At 42.7% G+C, this 13,638-nt stretch overlaps 1 protein-coding gene across 1 annotated transcript; it reads left to right on the forward strand.

Annotated features, from left to right (window-relative positions):
• Positions 1–6,799: 6,799 nt before the first annotated feature.
• Positions 6,800–11,739, forward strand: lin7b (lin-7 homolog B (C. elegans)). Its single transcript, XM_029635263.2, has 6 exons — positions 6,800–7,134; positions 8,073–8,191; positions 9,287–9,358; positions 9,498–9,707; positions 10,930–11,093; positions 11,242–11,739. The coding sequence occupies exons 1-6, from the start codon at positions 7,059–7,061 to the stop codon at positions 11,261–11,263; spliced, it is 663 nt and encodes a 220-aa protein (XP_029491123.1). The 5' UTR covers positions 6,800–7,058; the 3' UTR covers positions 11,264–11,739.
• Positions 11,740–13,638: the final 1,899 nt, after the last annotated feature.

Consider the following 13,638-nt stretch of genomic DNA (forward strand, 5'->3'; position numbering starts at 1 on the left):
TGCTCTGGTTAGAGTCGCGTTGTTCGAACTGGCGAGAGCTTTCCGAGCTAAAGGTTAGCTGATGACCGGTTAGCTGAAGACCGCTAGCATAGCTGGTAGTTAGCTGGCTAGCTTCAGTTGAGGGGTTCCGAGATCCGAAGTAAATATAAATACTTTAGGAAAAATAGCTACATTGGGTGAGGCGGGTTGCAGGAGAGTATTTAGAAGCTGAGGTTTAGCAAAATGTTTTAAAATATATGCGAAAAAAATATGTAAAAACGAAGAAAAAAAAAATGTATGTAAAAACGGAGAAAAAAAACGATATATACAAGGGACACGACATGACAGGATGTCTTACTGCTACGCCATCTTGGTTCGAAATATTTTTAGTAATTTCATTTGAATTTTGCGCTCTGCAATTCAGCGGATGTTGACAAAAATGATCCCGCTAACGGGATAGGTGTGTCAAGAAGTTTAAACACACCATTATTTGGAGTGGTATGCCTGAACCTTCCAAAATGTGCCTCATCTGACAAAACAATTACATGTGGGTCATTTGATTCAGTTGTCATAAAGCTTATGAATTCCTCATCTGATAAACCTCTACCACAACTTTGTCTTTGTGGTAGTATTAATTGGGTGTCTGAGATTTGATTGAGCTGTACCACTGACACTTCCTCATATGAATGGCTATCTCAGGATTGAAATCAGAAGCAGGTTCTTTATACTCGAAAGTGTGTACGTTTAGCATATCAAGTTGGCAGTCTGAGGGTCTTCTCTAAGCAGTTGACATTCGTTCCCTCATTTAAACTCTCCACAGAGAATAGGTTTTGAACCTGAGCCTCATTTACATTCTCTGTTTGCACCATTTTGTTGAATTTCACCTTGTTGTCACAAGCAATAGAATGTATAAATGTGTCACAGTCCCCTTTAAGACTAAATCCATTTTTGCTGTACTTGAACTCAACATGATTCTGGGTTGCACAGAAAAGCGGCATATTCTACATCCGTTTGACTATCAGGAGATGTGTTGCACTGACTTAAGTTTGTGCTGTCACCCTTATCTCATGAAATATCGGTGACAGGCTCAAAAGGTTGGTCAACTCAATTGGATTAACAAGACTTTGAATGTTACCTCTATTCTTGTTCCAAATAATCGTATGTATTTTGACACTACGATGGTTGTTTCAGTTGGCCATTGCAAAGTTTTGGCAGCTTCCTCACAAAATTGTAAATCAAATGTTTCATTATGCTACACGATGCCATGTATTGTCATTGAAATAGCATGATAATCCAAACATGTATAATTTTTTCCCCTTTCTTTGGCAAGTCTTAACTTTCTGGTGCTCCCCAACATCATGACCACCCCCATACAATTTATGTGTTAAATTTGGTGGGTCAACAGCATTTATAATCTGTTTATTATTAAGATCTATGCCTTTATCAGTCCGGTCAACTCCACAGTTAACTCTATCACCCCAGACAACAGTGTCACTATCAGTACAGTCATCTCCTACTATAGCATTAGGTCCATGCTTTACTACTCCTTCCTGTGACTCTAATTGAAGCACCTTATTAACACCAGTGTCCGGCACAGATTACGTAGTTCTTGCCGCACCACCTTTACTATCCCCGTTTTCTCCTTCCTTTAGCTGCATAACACGAGCGCATAGACCTATATCACCATTCTCATCTTTCCAAAGCCACTTAAGCCACCTGAAAAAAAACCTGTTGGGTTTTTTGTAGCAGTTGGCCATTGCAGAATTTGAAGGGGGTACTGTCACGTGTGCTCCCTCTCCGGCCTCTAGGTCACCAGGCTGCTCGTTATGGCGCACACCTGTCACCATCGTTACGTGCACCTGCGCATCTTCAGACTCACCTGGATTCCATCACTTCCCTGATTACCTTCCCTATATATGTCACTCCCTTTGGTTCCTTCCCCAGGCGTCATTGTTTCTGTTTCATGTCTGTGCATTCGTGTTTGTTTTGTTTTATGTTTAGTTTATTAATTAAATCACTCACTCCCTGAACTTGCTTCCCGACTGTCAGCACACATCGTTACAGCATTCCCTAAGGGAGGATGGCTTTCACTTCAGCAGTGATAAATTCATGAACTTCTTTGAGGAAAAGATCATGATCATTAGAAAGCAAATTACGGACTCCTCTTTAAATCTGCGTATTTCCCCAAAGCTCAGATGTCCTGAGTCTGCACAACACTCCCAGGACCTAGGATCAAGGGAGACACTCAAGTTTTTAAATATTATATCTCTTGACACATTGATGAAAATAGTCATGGCCTCTAAACCTCCAAGCTGCATACTGGACCCTATTCCAACTAAACTACTGAAAGAGCTGCTTCCTGTGCTTGGCCCTCCTATGTTGAACATAATAAATGGCCCGCTATCCACCGGATGTGTATCAAACTCACAAAAAGTGTCAGCCACTCTTGAAAAAGTCCAACCTTGACCCAGAAATTATAAAAAACGAACAGCCTATATCGAATCTCCCATTCCGATCAATTTTTTTTTAACTGTTGTGCAGCAACTCACTGCCTTCCTGAAGACAAACAACATATATGAAACACTTCAGTCTGGTTTTAGACCCCATCATAGCACTGAGACTGCACTCATGAAGGTGGTAAATTACCTTTTAATGGTGTCTGCCAAGGCTCTGCATCTGTTCTCGTACTCCTAGACCTTAGTGCTGCTTTTGATACCATCGATCATCACATTCTTTTGGAGAGATTGGAAACCCAAATTGGTCTACACGGACAAGTTCTGGCCTGGTTTAGATCTGTCAGAAAGATATCAGTTTGTCTTTGTGGATGGTTTGTCCTCTGACAAATCAACTGCAAATTCCGGTGTTCCTCAAGGTTCCGTTTTAGGACCACTATTGTTTTCACTATATATTTTACCTCTTGGTGATGTAATTTGGAAACATACTGTTAACTTTCATTGCTATGCGGACAATACACAGCTGTACATTTGATGAAACATGGTGAAGCCCCAAAATTGCCCTCCCTGGAAGCCTGTGTTTCAGGCATAAGGAAGTGGATGGCGGCATGTTTTACATTTAAACTCGGACAAAACAGAGATGCTAGTTCTAGGTCTCAGGAAAGAAAGAGATCTTCTGTTGGATCTGACAATTAATCTTGATGGTTGTACAGTAGTCTCAAATAAAACTGTGAAGGACCTCAGCATTTCTCTGGACCCTGATCTCTCTTTTGACAAATATATCAAGACTGTTTCAAGGACAGCTTTTTTCCATCTACGTAACATTGCAAAATAAAAAACTTTCTGTCCAAAAATTATGCATAAAAATGTATCCATGTTTTTGTCATTTCTAGATTAGACTACTGCAATGCTCTACTTTCCGGCTACCCAGATAAAGCACTAAATAAACTTGAGAAAAACACAGCTGAAAGAATCTTGACTAGAACCTATAAAATGTATCATATTACTACAGCGCTAGCCTCTCTACACTGGCTTCCCGTTAATGCTAGGGCTGATTTAAAAGGTTTTACTGCTAACCTACAAGGCATTACATGGGCTTGCTCCTACCTATTTTTCTGATTTGGTCCTGCCGTACATACCTACACTTACGCTACGGCCACAAGACTCAGGCCTCCTTATTGTCCCTAGAATTTCTAAGCAAACAACTGGAGGCAGGGCTTTCTCCTATAGAGTGCAATTTTTATGGAATTGTCTGCCTATCCATGTGAGAGACACAGACTCTGTCTCGACCTTTAAGTCTTTATTGAAGAGTCATCTCTTCAGTTGGTCCTATGACTGAGTGTAGTCTGGCCCAGTGGTGTGAAGGTGAACGGAAAAACACTGGAGCGACGAACCACCCTTGCTGTCTCTGCCTGGCCGGTTCCCCTCTCTCCACTGGGATTCTCTGCCTCTAACCCTATTATGGGGGCTGAGTCACTGGCTTACTGGTGCTCTTCCATGCCGTCCCTAGGAGGGGTGCGTCACTTGAGTGGGTTGAGTCACTGGGTTGTGCCATGAAGGAGATCTTCATGGGCTATACACGGCCTTGTCTCAAAATGGTAAGTTGGTGGTTGAGGTTGCGCTTTGGCAAAGTGGGTGCCTGGTTGGCCCTGTCCGAGGGTATCGTTGGACAGGGCCACAGTGTCTCCCGACCCCTCCTGTCTCACACTCCAGTATTTATGCTGCAACAGTTTGTGTCAGGGTCAGTCTGTTATATCTGGAGTATTTCAGATATCCGGTGTCCTGTGTGAATTTAAGTATGCTCCCTCTAATTCTCTCTTCTCTCTGAGGTCCTGAGTCCTAGGACCATGCCTCAGGACTACCTGGCCTGATGACTCCTTGCTGTCCACAGTCCACCTGGTCGTGCTGCTGCTCCAGTTTCAACTGTTCTGGAACCCTGATCTGTTCACCGGACGTGCTACCTTGTCCCGGACCTGCTGTTTTCGACTCTCTCTCTCTACTTTCTCACCTGCTGTCTATAACTCTGAATGATCGGCTATGAAAAGCCAACTGACAGTTACTCCTGAGGTGCACCCTCGACAACTACTGTGATTATTATTATTTGACCATGCTGGTAATTTATGAACATTTGAACATCTTGGCCATGTTCTATTATAATCTCCACCCGGCACAGCCAGAAGAGGACTGGCCGCCCCTCATAGCCGATTTTAATTGTAATAATGACAATTACAACAATACTGAATGAACACTTTTAACTAAATATAATACATAAAATCGATTTAGCCTCAAATAAATAATTAAACATGTTCAATTTGGTTTAAATAATGCAAAAACAAAGTGTTGGAGAAGAAAGTAAAAGTGCAATGTGAGCCATGTATGAAAGCTAACGTTTAAGTTCCTTGTTCAGAACATGAGAACAAATGAAAGCTGGTGGTTCCTTTTAACAAGAGTTTAAACGTTTATTCTTTCAGTGAAATATGGAACCGTTCCGTATTTTATCTAACGGATGGCATCCCTAAGTCTAAATATTGCTGTTACATTGCACAACCTTCAATGCTATGTCATAATTACGTACAATTCTGTCAAATTAGTTCGCAATGAGCCAGGCACAATAAGAGCCCTGGAGAAATAGAAAAAATAGCCAAGCTCCTTGGCTACTCCCCTGCAAAGATAGACAAGATTGTCCAGCAATGGCATGCCATCCATCTTAGTAAATGGAATGAGACAAAAAACACACTGAGCTTCTGGAGTGAGATTTGGAAGTTCAGGGATGCAACTGATATCAACCCGTTTCAAGAACTTGCCATGGCTGCTGTGTCTGTGTTATCCTTGTCACACTCGAATGCTGAAGTCGAGAGAGTATTCAGCCAGATGAATGTGGTAAAAAGCAAACTTAGAAATCGTATGTCCTTGCAGACCCTTAACTCCATCCTGTACATTCGATATGGACTGATGCTGTCTGGTGAGGCTTATGAGCACCAGCTGCCTGATAATGTTTTGCAGCTTTTTGGCACATCAGCTTTTTACTCATTTTAGTCCAGACTAGTTACCATAATTTTCTCACATTGCCATTGATAGTTTTTTCTATTGTCTCTTTTTGGTCCATTTAGATTGTTCATGTAGATTGTATACAATATATATATATATATATATATTTATTACGGTTAAAAATGTTCATGTTTTACTGTGATGTGTTGTAGGCTCCTAAGTGGACCATAAGGTTACAAACCAAATTAAGAAAAATAAACTCCGCCAGAGTGTCTCTTTTGGGTCACTTTTGCCAGTCCCAAGCCCGGATGAAGGAGGAGGGTTGGAATTGTGACATTAAAAAAACAAGAATCGACAGAAGAAAGTTCATTTGTAGTTTTAAACATATTTAGGGTGTTTTTACTCACTTTTTGTCTGTCCCACGACGTTATTCCTCTCTCAACTGCATTGTTGGTTAGGGGCTCGTAAGTAAGCATTTCACTGTTTGTATTCGGCGCGTGCGACCAATACAATTTGATAAAATAACATACCATGAGATGTTGAGGGAAAAACAGATTATCTATAGATTAGGCATCATCTTTTCTAGGCCATTAGCGATAACAGGAAATACACAACCATAGGCTACACTATAGTTCAAGGTGGCTACGTTGGAATGTTTGCTTCCACGGGAAAAATTGTACATTTCTAACATTTATGGTTGAGATTTAATTAGTATAAATATAAACTATGCACGTTTTGATTTTCATTAACACGCGATGCAGGCGTAAGGCGTTGGTATCATGTCATGTCAAATCTGACAACGCAGGAGTCAAGCAGACATTAGTAAGGCGTTGGTAATCATGTCTTACTTGCACGTTCATCTTCTGCACTTCTATCACTCCCGTGTTTAATTGCTAAATTGTAATTATTTTTCCACTATGGCCTATTTATTGCCTTACCTCCCTAATCTTACTACATTTACACACACTGTATATATATTTTTTTTCTATAGTGTTATTGACTACGTTTGTTTATATCCATGTGTAACTCTGCAGTTGTAAAAGAGAACTTGTTCTCGACTGGCCTACCTGGTTAAATAAAGGTAAAATACATTTCAGGTCAGGTGGTACGGTTGCCTCGGCTTTTATATGTCCCTTATCACCCTCCATAGCATGGGACTAAACCAGGTCAAACGAAGGCGTTGTAAATGTAGACACGTTATGCTATAAGGAATCCTTGGGACGTCACTATGCCGGTGAAATAAAACATGTTTGGGGGGTGTATGGACGTCCCAATGACCCTTTATAGCACTAACATACTGTAGGATTTGACAGTGAATGACTGGACTGCGGACGAATCAAAACACGATTTGTTCTTGCGTAGTGGGTTGCGTAATTATGTCAGTCTTTTCTCTAATATTCACTCCGGCGACACTTGGCATAGGCGGTTGGGTCATTTGTGGGCTAGCCTAAAACGTGTTTTTCTTGCATTGCGTCGTCTGTTTTTTACTGCGGGTCAGACTGGACAGCCTTATCTCTATTATATTATTCCACCAGTGCAACGAATAAAAAAACGCTGTATATCAACCCTCTCCAATCGCGTCCAGTCGGCGAGAAACGTCCACCCACTTCACCGCATTGCCAGACAAGGAGCTTCTCAATGATGTCATCATATTATCATTCGGGAAAGGAAACAGACATGGCGACGATGACCGAGCCGCTCTGTCTAGAAAGAGGTAACTACACAGAAGAGCTTTTGTCAATAGCACAACATGAGCGTATCATCGTGCCACAATCAGACGCGTCTTGAGATAAACACTCTGGTGTTTTATATGACATTTGTTGTGGGTTTATTTAGATGGAGTCCTATTACGAACATTGCGGATTAGCGACCAGTCGAAGCGTAGGCTATTAACTGACGTATGTATATAGGCTTAGCCTAACAACTTTGGCGTATGTTATTTGCGTTATCAGTGTATATAGTAGGTGAATAGCATAGCCATATCACATCCACGCCGATGACACCTGGAGTTGTCATGCGTAATAGTGCGCATTTTTATTTCACTACTTTTTTATGCACAAATTGGGTGGAAAAGCTCTGCAGGCTTTGTCATAGAACCCCCTTGTTTGGTCGATTCATGGGGGATTCCCGTTTGAAATATTTGATTGAATAATGGGTGCCACAAAGTATTACATTGTTCATCTGATCTGTTGCTAATAAATCCGTTTAATAACCACTGTTGGAATGAAACAACATTTTTACAGTAACACTATGTATGAGTAACGTTAGTGTTCATTTACGGGCTACACTATGTATTCCAGTGCTCCACAGATCCTCAAATGGAGGGACCCACTCACTGTAATATATTCCCGCATGTGTTTAATTGTTAAAATGTTTAGTCATGAGACATATTGAGGAGCATATCAGTGTGCAGATTCCTCTCCTTTGTGGCCATTCATACAGTACATGCACAAATCATTGGAAGTAGGGGTATGCAGGCTTTTGCTCCAACCCTGATCAGTTGCTTGTCAGGTATGTGATTAGCCAGATCAGGTGTGTCAGAGCAGGGCTGAAGCGAAAGCCTCTGAAGCAAAAGCCTGGACACCCAGTAGCTCTCCAGGAGAAGGGGTATTCTACCCCTTTTCAACTCACCCTCTCCTCGCTCCTCTCTAGATGTGTGCAGGGTGATAGAGCTGCTGGACCGGCTGCAGAGAAGCGGTGAGCTGCCTCCTCCCAAACTCCAGGCCCTGCAGAGAGTCCTGCAGAGCAAGTTCTGTGCTGCCATCAGGGAGGTAGATATTAGAATAACTTACCCACTATGTCTGATCTAGTTGTAGCCTATATCCATCAGAGGTAGGACAGGCTACCTAAACCCAGCATGTCTGATCTAGATACTGTAGCCTATATCGATCAGAGAAGTAGGATAGGCTACCTAAACCCACCATGTCTGATCTAGCAATATAGTTTATATTGTTTTTAGATTGGTTTGTATAGATGTGTATATAGCATGTATTCTTTGGTACTGAATTCCAAACAGACAAGGTTTATCATGATGTCACAAAAAAATTATATTATGTAACAGTATACGTATTTACAATAAATAAAAGGTTTCATATTTACAGTGGTTACAACTAGGGTTGTTGTGACCATATTACACCGCCACACTGGCAGTCATAAGTCATGACCGCAGAAAAATGACACGTGAACGTTGAGTCACAGTAATCTCCTCTTATGCACCCTGGACATGTTTTGGTAGTTCCTAACTTTTTAATGACCATTAGGTCCTAATGGCCTGGTACTCAGGGCTCTATTGTCCCTCTAACCTAGCGTTTCCCAAACTCGGTCCTTGGGGTACACGTTTTGGCCCTAACACTACACAGCTGATTCAAATGATCGAAGCTTGATGATTTTGTTCAGCTAAGTTCAATTATATTCTTCTTACTATAATATCATATAAAATAATGGCACAGAACTTATAAGCATATTTTGTCAGCTAAATAAACAAGCCTAAAGCCTATTGCATGGAGCATAGCCAGATAACATACAGTAGGCCAGATCATATTCTGTTCTTCGGAAATACATTTTCTTCATATCATAATGTTTCTTTAGACCTGACTAAAGTAAGTAATGGATTTACTGTGATGGTGTTTATTAAATTGATTTGTTTAGACTTTTTTTTAATGTAGACATTCAAAAGGCATGCATCAGCGACTTGCTATGCATGGAGGCCTGGAGATGCTAAATGTTTTTATGTTTTATCATCTGTGATTTATACATTTTATAATATTGTGTTTTATAAACCGGTGAAACTCATTAAAGTGCCAATGTCTCCAATGATTTGGATGTTTCTTGGTTTCCCCTCATGTTCTCTCTACATTTTCCAACAGGTGTATGAACAGCTCTATGACACTCTTGACATCGTGGGAGGGCCTGAGGTTCGTGCCCAGGCAACTGCCAAGGTAATGACAACAAACATTTAACACACATACAGAAAATGTACACTCCGGGAAAGAATAAACATCACAAATCCCGTAACAGTCATATTAGTGTAATGGCGTCCAACTTCTCGTGCAATCTCACTTTCAACCTTTCCTCCAGGCCACAGTGGCTGCATTTGCAGCCAGCGAGGGACATGCCCACCCACGGGTGGTGGAGCTGCCCAAGACAGAGGAGGGCCTGGGATTCAACATCATGGGGGGAAAGGAGCAGAACTCCCCAATCTATATCTCCAGGGTCATCCCCGGGGGGGTGGCCGACCGGCAGGGGGGGCTGAAGAGGGGCGACCAACTGCTCTCTGTCAATGGAGTGGTAAGAGGGATTGGGAGGAGGGTGTGGTGTGTGTGTGTGTGTTTATGTTTACTCACATACACTATATATACAAAAGTATGTGGATACCCCTTTAAATGAGTGGATTGGGCTATTTCAGCCACACCCGTTGCATAAAATCGAGCACACAGCCATGCAATCTCCATAGACAAACACTGGCAGTAGAATGGCATTACTGAAGAGCTGAGTGACTTTCAACATATCATTGTCATAAGATGTCAGTTTGTCAAATTTCTGCCCTGGCAGAGCTGCCCCCTGTCAACTGTAAGTGCTGTTATTGTGAAGTGGAAAAGTCTAGGAGCAACAACTGCTCAGCCGCGAAGTGATAGGCCTACACAAGCTCACAATACGGGACCGCCGAGTGCTGTAGTGCGTAAATAAATGTCTGTCCTCGGTTGCTACACTCACTACTGAGTTCCAAACTTCCCCTGGAAGCAATGTCAGCACAAGAACTGTTGTCGGGAGCTTCATGAAATGGGTTTCCATGGCCGAGCAGCCGCACACAAGCCTAAGATGACCATGTGCAATGCCAAGCATCGGCTGGAGGGGTGTAAAGCACGTCGCCATTAGACTCTGGAGCAGTGCGTTCTCTGAAGTGATGAATCACGCTTCACCATCTGCTAGTCGGACGGACAAATCTGGGTTTGGCGGATGCCAGGAGAACGCTATCTGCCCCTGGTGTAGGAGGATTAATGGTCTGGGGCTGTTTTTCATGGTTTGGGCTAGGTCCCTTAATTCCAGTGAAGGGAAATCTTAAAGCTACAGCATACAATGACATTCTAGACGATTCTGTGCTTCTATATTTGTGGCAACAGTTTGGGGAAAGCCCTTTCCTGTTTCAGCAGGATAATGCCCCCGTCCATACAGAAATGGTTTGTCGAAATCTTTGTGGAAGAATTTGACTGGCCTGCACAAAGCCTTGACTTCAACCCTATCGAACACCTTTGGGATGAATTGGAATGTCGACTGAGAGCCAGGCCCAATCGCCCAACATCAGTGCCCGACCTCACTAATGTTCTTGTGGCTGAATGGAAGCAAGTCCCCTCAGCAATTTTCCAATATCTAGTGGAAAACCTTTGCAGAAGAGTGGAGGCTGTTTTAGCAGTAAAGGGGGGACCAACTCCATATTAATGCCAATGATTTTGGAATGAGATGCTTGACGAGCAGGTGTCCATATACTTTTGGTTGTGTGTGTGTATTGCAGAGTGTGGAGGGGGAGCACCACGAGAAGGCAGTGGAGCTGCTGAAGGCTGCCCAGGGCTCAGTGAAACTAGTGGTCAGGTACACGCCAAAGGTGCTGGAGGAGATGGAGGCCCGCTTTGAGAAGATGAGGAGCGCCAGAAGACGCCAGCAGCACACAAGCTACTCGTGAGGGAACACACACACACACAAACAAACAAGCAAGTACGTGAGCACGCTCACTCTCACAAGTCTGTTTTTTATGTAATTATTTTTCTCTGTCTCTCTCGCTCTCTTCTTCTCTCCCTCTCTTTCTCTATCATTTTCCCTAACACAGGTCTCTGGAGTCCCGAGGCTAGCCACTCCCACCCTCAGTCAAGCCTGTTGGACCCGCCACCTTAGTTCTAGGAGGTCAGATGATAGAGAAGAAGGAAGTAACCAAAGTAGCCAACTTAGATCTGTTATTTATATATGTTTGTGAAATGCATCTATTATCCCCCTCCACTGCCTAACTGTTAGCAGGGGACTGCCTAGCCCTAGGTCATCCTTTACCCTCTGTGATTTTCTCTCCCCGTGTGAAACCTGCATCCTAGCGTATGGCAACCATGTGTTTAGCGTAAGAACAGAGGAGAGTAAGCATGGTGGATGTAGTTTAAATGCATAGGTCTATTTACTTTTCTACTCTATAGTGAGATGATTCTGTATGTATGTATGTATGTATGTATGTATGTACACTTTAGGTAGGGTAAGCATTCCAAGGCTTTCATATTTACTATTTGTTTATTTATGTACTTATTTATTCATTAAATAAAGCCGGTAAAGGTTTGAACAGTCATTGTTTGTGATCATATTTGTGTAGCCATATGAGTTGAAAACAAATTGGAGTTGTATTAGAAATTAGTTCTTGGGGTGGCAGAACTCATGTCAGAAAGGGCTAGCTGATGATGTTTCATAGTCAGATTTGCTTCAGATTTTGACACTGCAGTCTGCAGAGTGCTTATCGCCACAATCAACTCTATTTCTTGCAGTTCAATGGTAATAGCAATTAAAGACCGTGCTTAACTTAGGCAAGAGCTCACTGGAGCTGATTTCCGGCACCTCAAATGTTCTACTGCTTGAGCCCCTGTTCCTCTTAAAGAATATATGTTCAAAAGTATTGTGGAGCTCCTGCACCTAAATATAAACTGTACAGGCACCCAAAATGAGTACCGGAACCTATTTTAGTCTAAGTCAAACACTGATTGAAGATAGTAATTTATTCTTGAAGAATTTCACTTGTAAATCATGAGGAGTCGCCAGGGCCGATATTCATAAAGTGTTTCAGACTGATCCGAACTGATACTAGATCAGCACTTAAACGCACCTCCCTTCTTACACCCGGGAAAGGTCTTTTTGACGATGCCCATAGGTCTGTCGTTTCTTTTTGCTTGTCTGTCTTTCAGCAACACAATGTCTTCTGGCTGGAGGTTGGGCTTCTCATTTTGCCACTTCTGACGACTCTGCAGTCACTGGTGTCAAGATGAGAGGGGAGTTTGGATCTGTAGACAGGAACCAGTGGACGAGCATTCACAATGGCTGAGACTTCTGCCATAAATGTGGTCAAGACTTTGAGTAAGTTTGGATGGACCCACCTTCAGCAACATGAAATCAAGGATGTGCCTCTTGACTCCGATCATTCTCTCCACGGGCAGGTCCAACATTCTGAGATTCCATCTTCCCATGTAGTCTTCGGCAAATGACGCATTGGTAGAGTGTGCTGCTAATGCAGCGTTTCCCAGCACTGACCCACAGACCAGCTTCTCTCAAAGCACCCTTAGTGAAGTGGCGCCCTTGATGGTGGACCTGCGCGTGGTGGTAGCGGTGGATGAGTAGAGTAGTCACATGGCCCATTCCAGGGAGGATGAGAGGGTTGATTTCCTCTTGACCAAGGTTTTTTTGGGACCGGCATCCTCCAATCCTCAGTAGGCCTGAATCATCCATGTAGGGGCACAGACCGAAGAGTGGGCTCTGCTTAGGAATGGCTTTACCTTCTCTGATGCATTCCATTTTCTTGTGAAAGGTGCTGTGTTGCAGACTGCGTATTATGATTGTCTTGGTGTGATCCAGGTCTTCGATGGAGCAGGGTTTGTCACAGATGTGCCATCCTTTGCAGCATTCTGCTTTGTTTAAAAGAGTGAGCAACGTGCACAAGCCAAGCTGTTGCATCTGTCAGTGCTCACCAGCTTGAGAACCTCTCAAAGCGTTTGGGGTCAAACTTCTTTCTGTAGACGTTGGTGGCGTGGCAGGCAACTTGAGGGCGGATCTCGAGATCATGTATTATATTAAGTTAAAATTGGTGTTCATTCAGTATTGTTGTAATTGTCATTATTACAAATAAACTGTTTTTAAAAATACAAATAAAAATCGGCTGATTAATCGGTATCGACTTTTTTTGGTCCGCCAATAATCAGTATCGGCGTTGAAAAATCATAATCGGTCGACCTCTAGTCCAAACACACCAATACAGTCGTGAAGAGGGCACAACAAAGCCTATTCCCCCTCAGGAGATTGAAAAGATTTGGCACGGTTCCTCAGATCCTTAAAAAGTTCTACAGCTGTACCATCGAGAGCATCCTGACTAGTTTCCATCAACCTCACGTGCAATGTAGATATCAAAGAACGCAGCAGTTCGCGGGTAGAGTAGTGAGTGAAACCATTCACTTCAGGAAAAGGTGTGATATAAAGTTTCCTTATG

Source organism: Oncorhynchus nerka, linkage group LG26, assembly GCF_034236695.1.
Source record: "Oncorhynchus nerka isolate Pitt River linkage group LG26, Oner_Uvic_2.0, whole genome shotgun sequence".
NCBI lineage: Eukaryota > Metazoa > Chordata > Actinopteri > Salmoniformes > Salmonidae > Oncorhynchus > Oncorhynchus nerka.

What these genes read in the sequence shown, in the direction of transcription:
- lin7b (XM_029635263.2), top strand. Translation starts at nt 7,059, where the DNA reads ATGATGTCATCATATTATCATTCGGGAAAGGAAACAGACATGGCGACG. An exon ending in TCTGTGCTGCCATCAGGGAG is followed by an intron (nt 8,192 to 9,286) that starts GTAGATATTAGA and finishes ATTTTCCAACAG; the next exon opens with GTGTATGAACAGCTCTATGA. An exon ending in TGCTCTCTGTCAATGGAGTG is followed by an intron (nt 9,708 to 10,929) that starts GTAAGAGGGATT and finishes TGTGTATTGCAG; the next exon opens with AGTGTGGAGGGGGAGCACCA.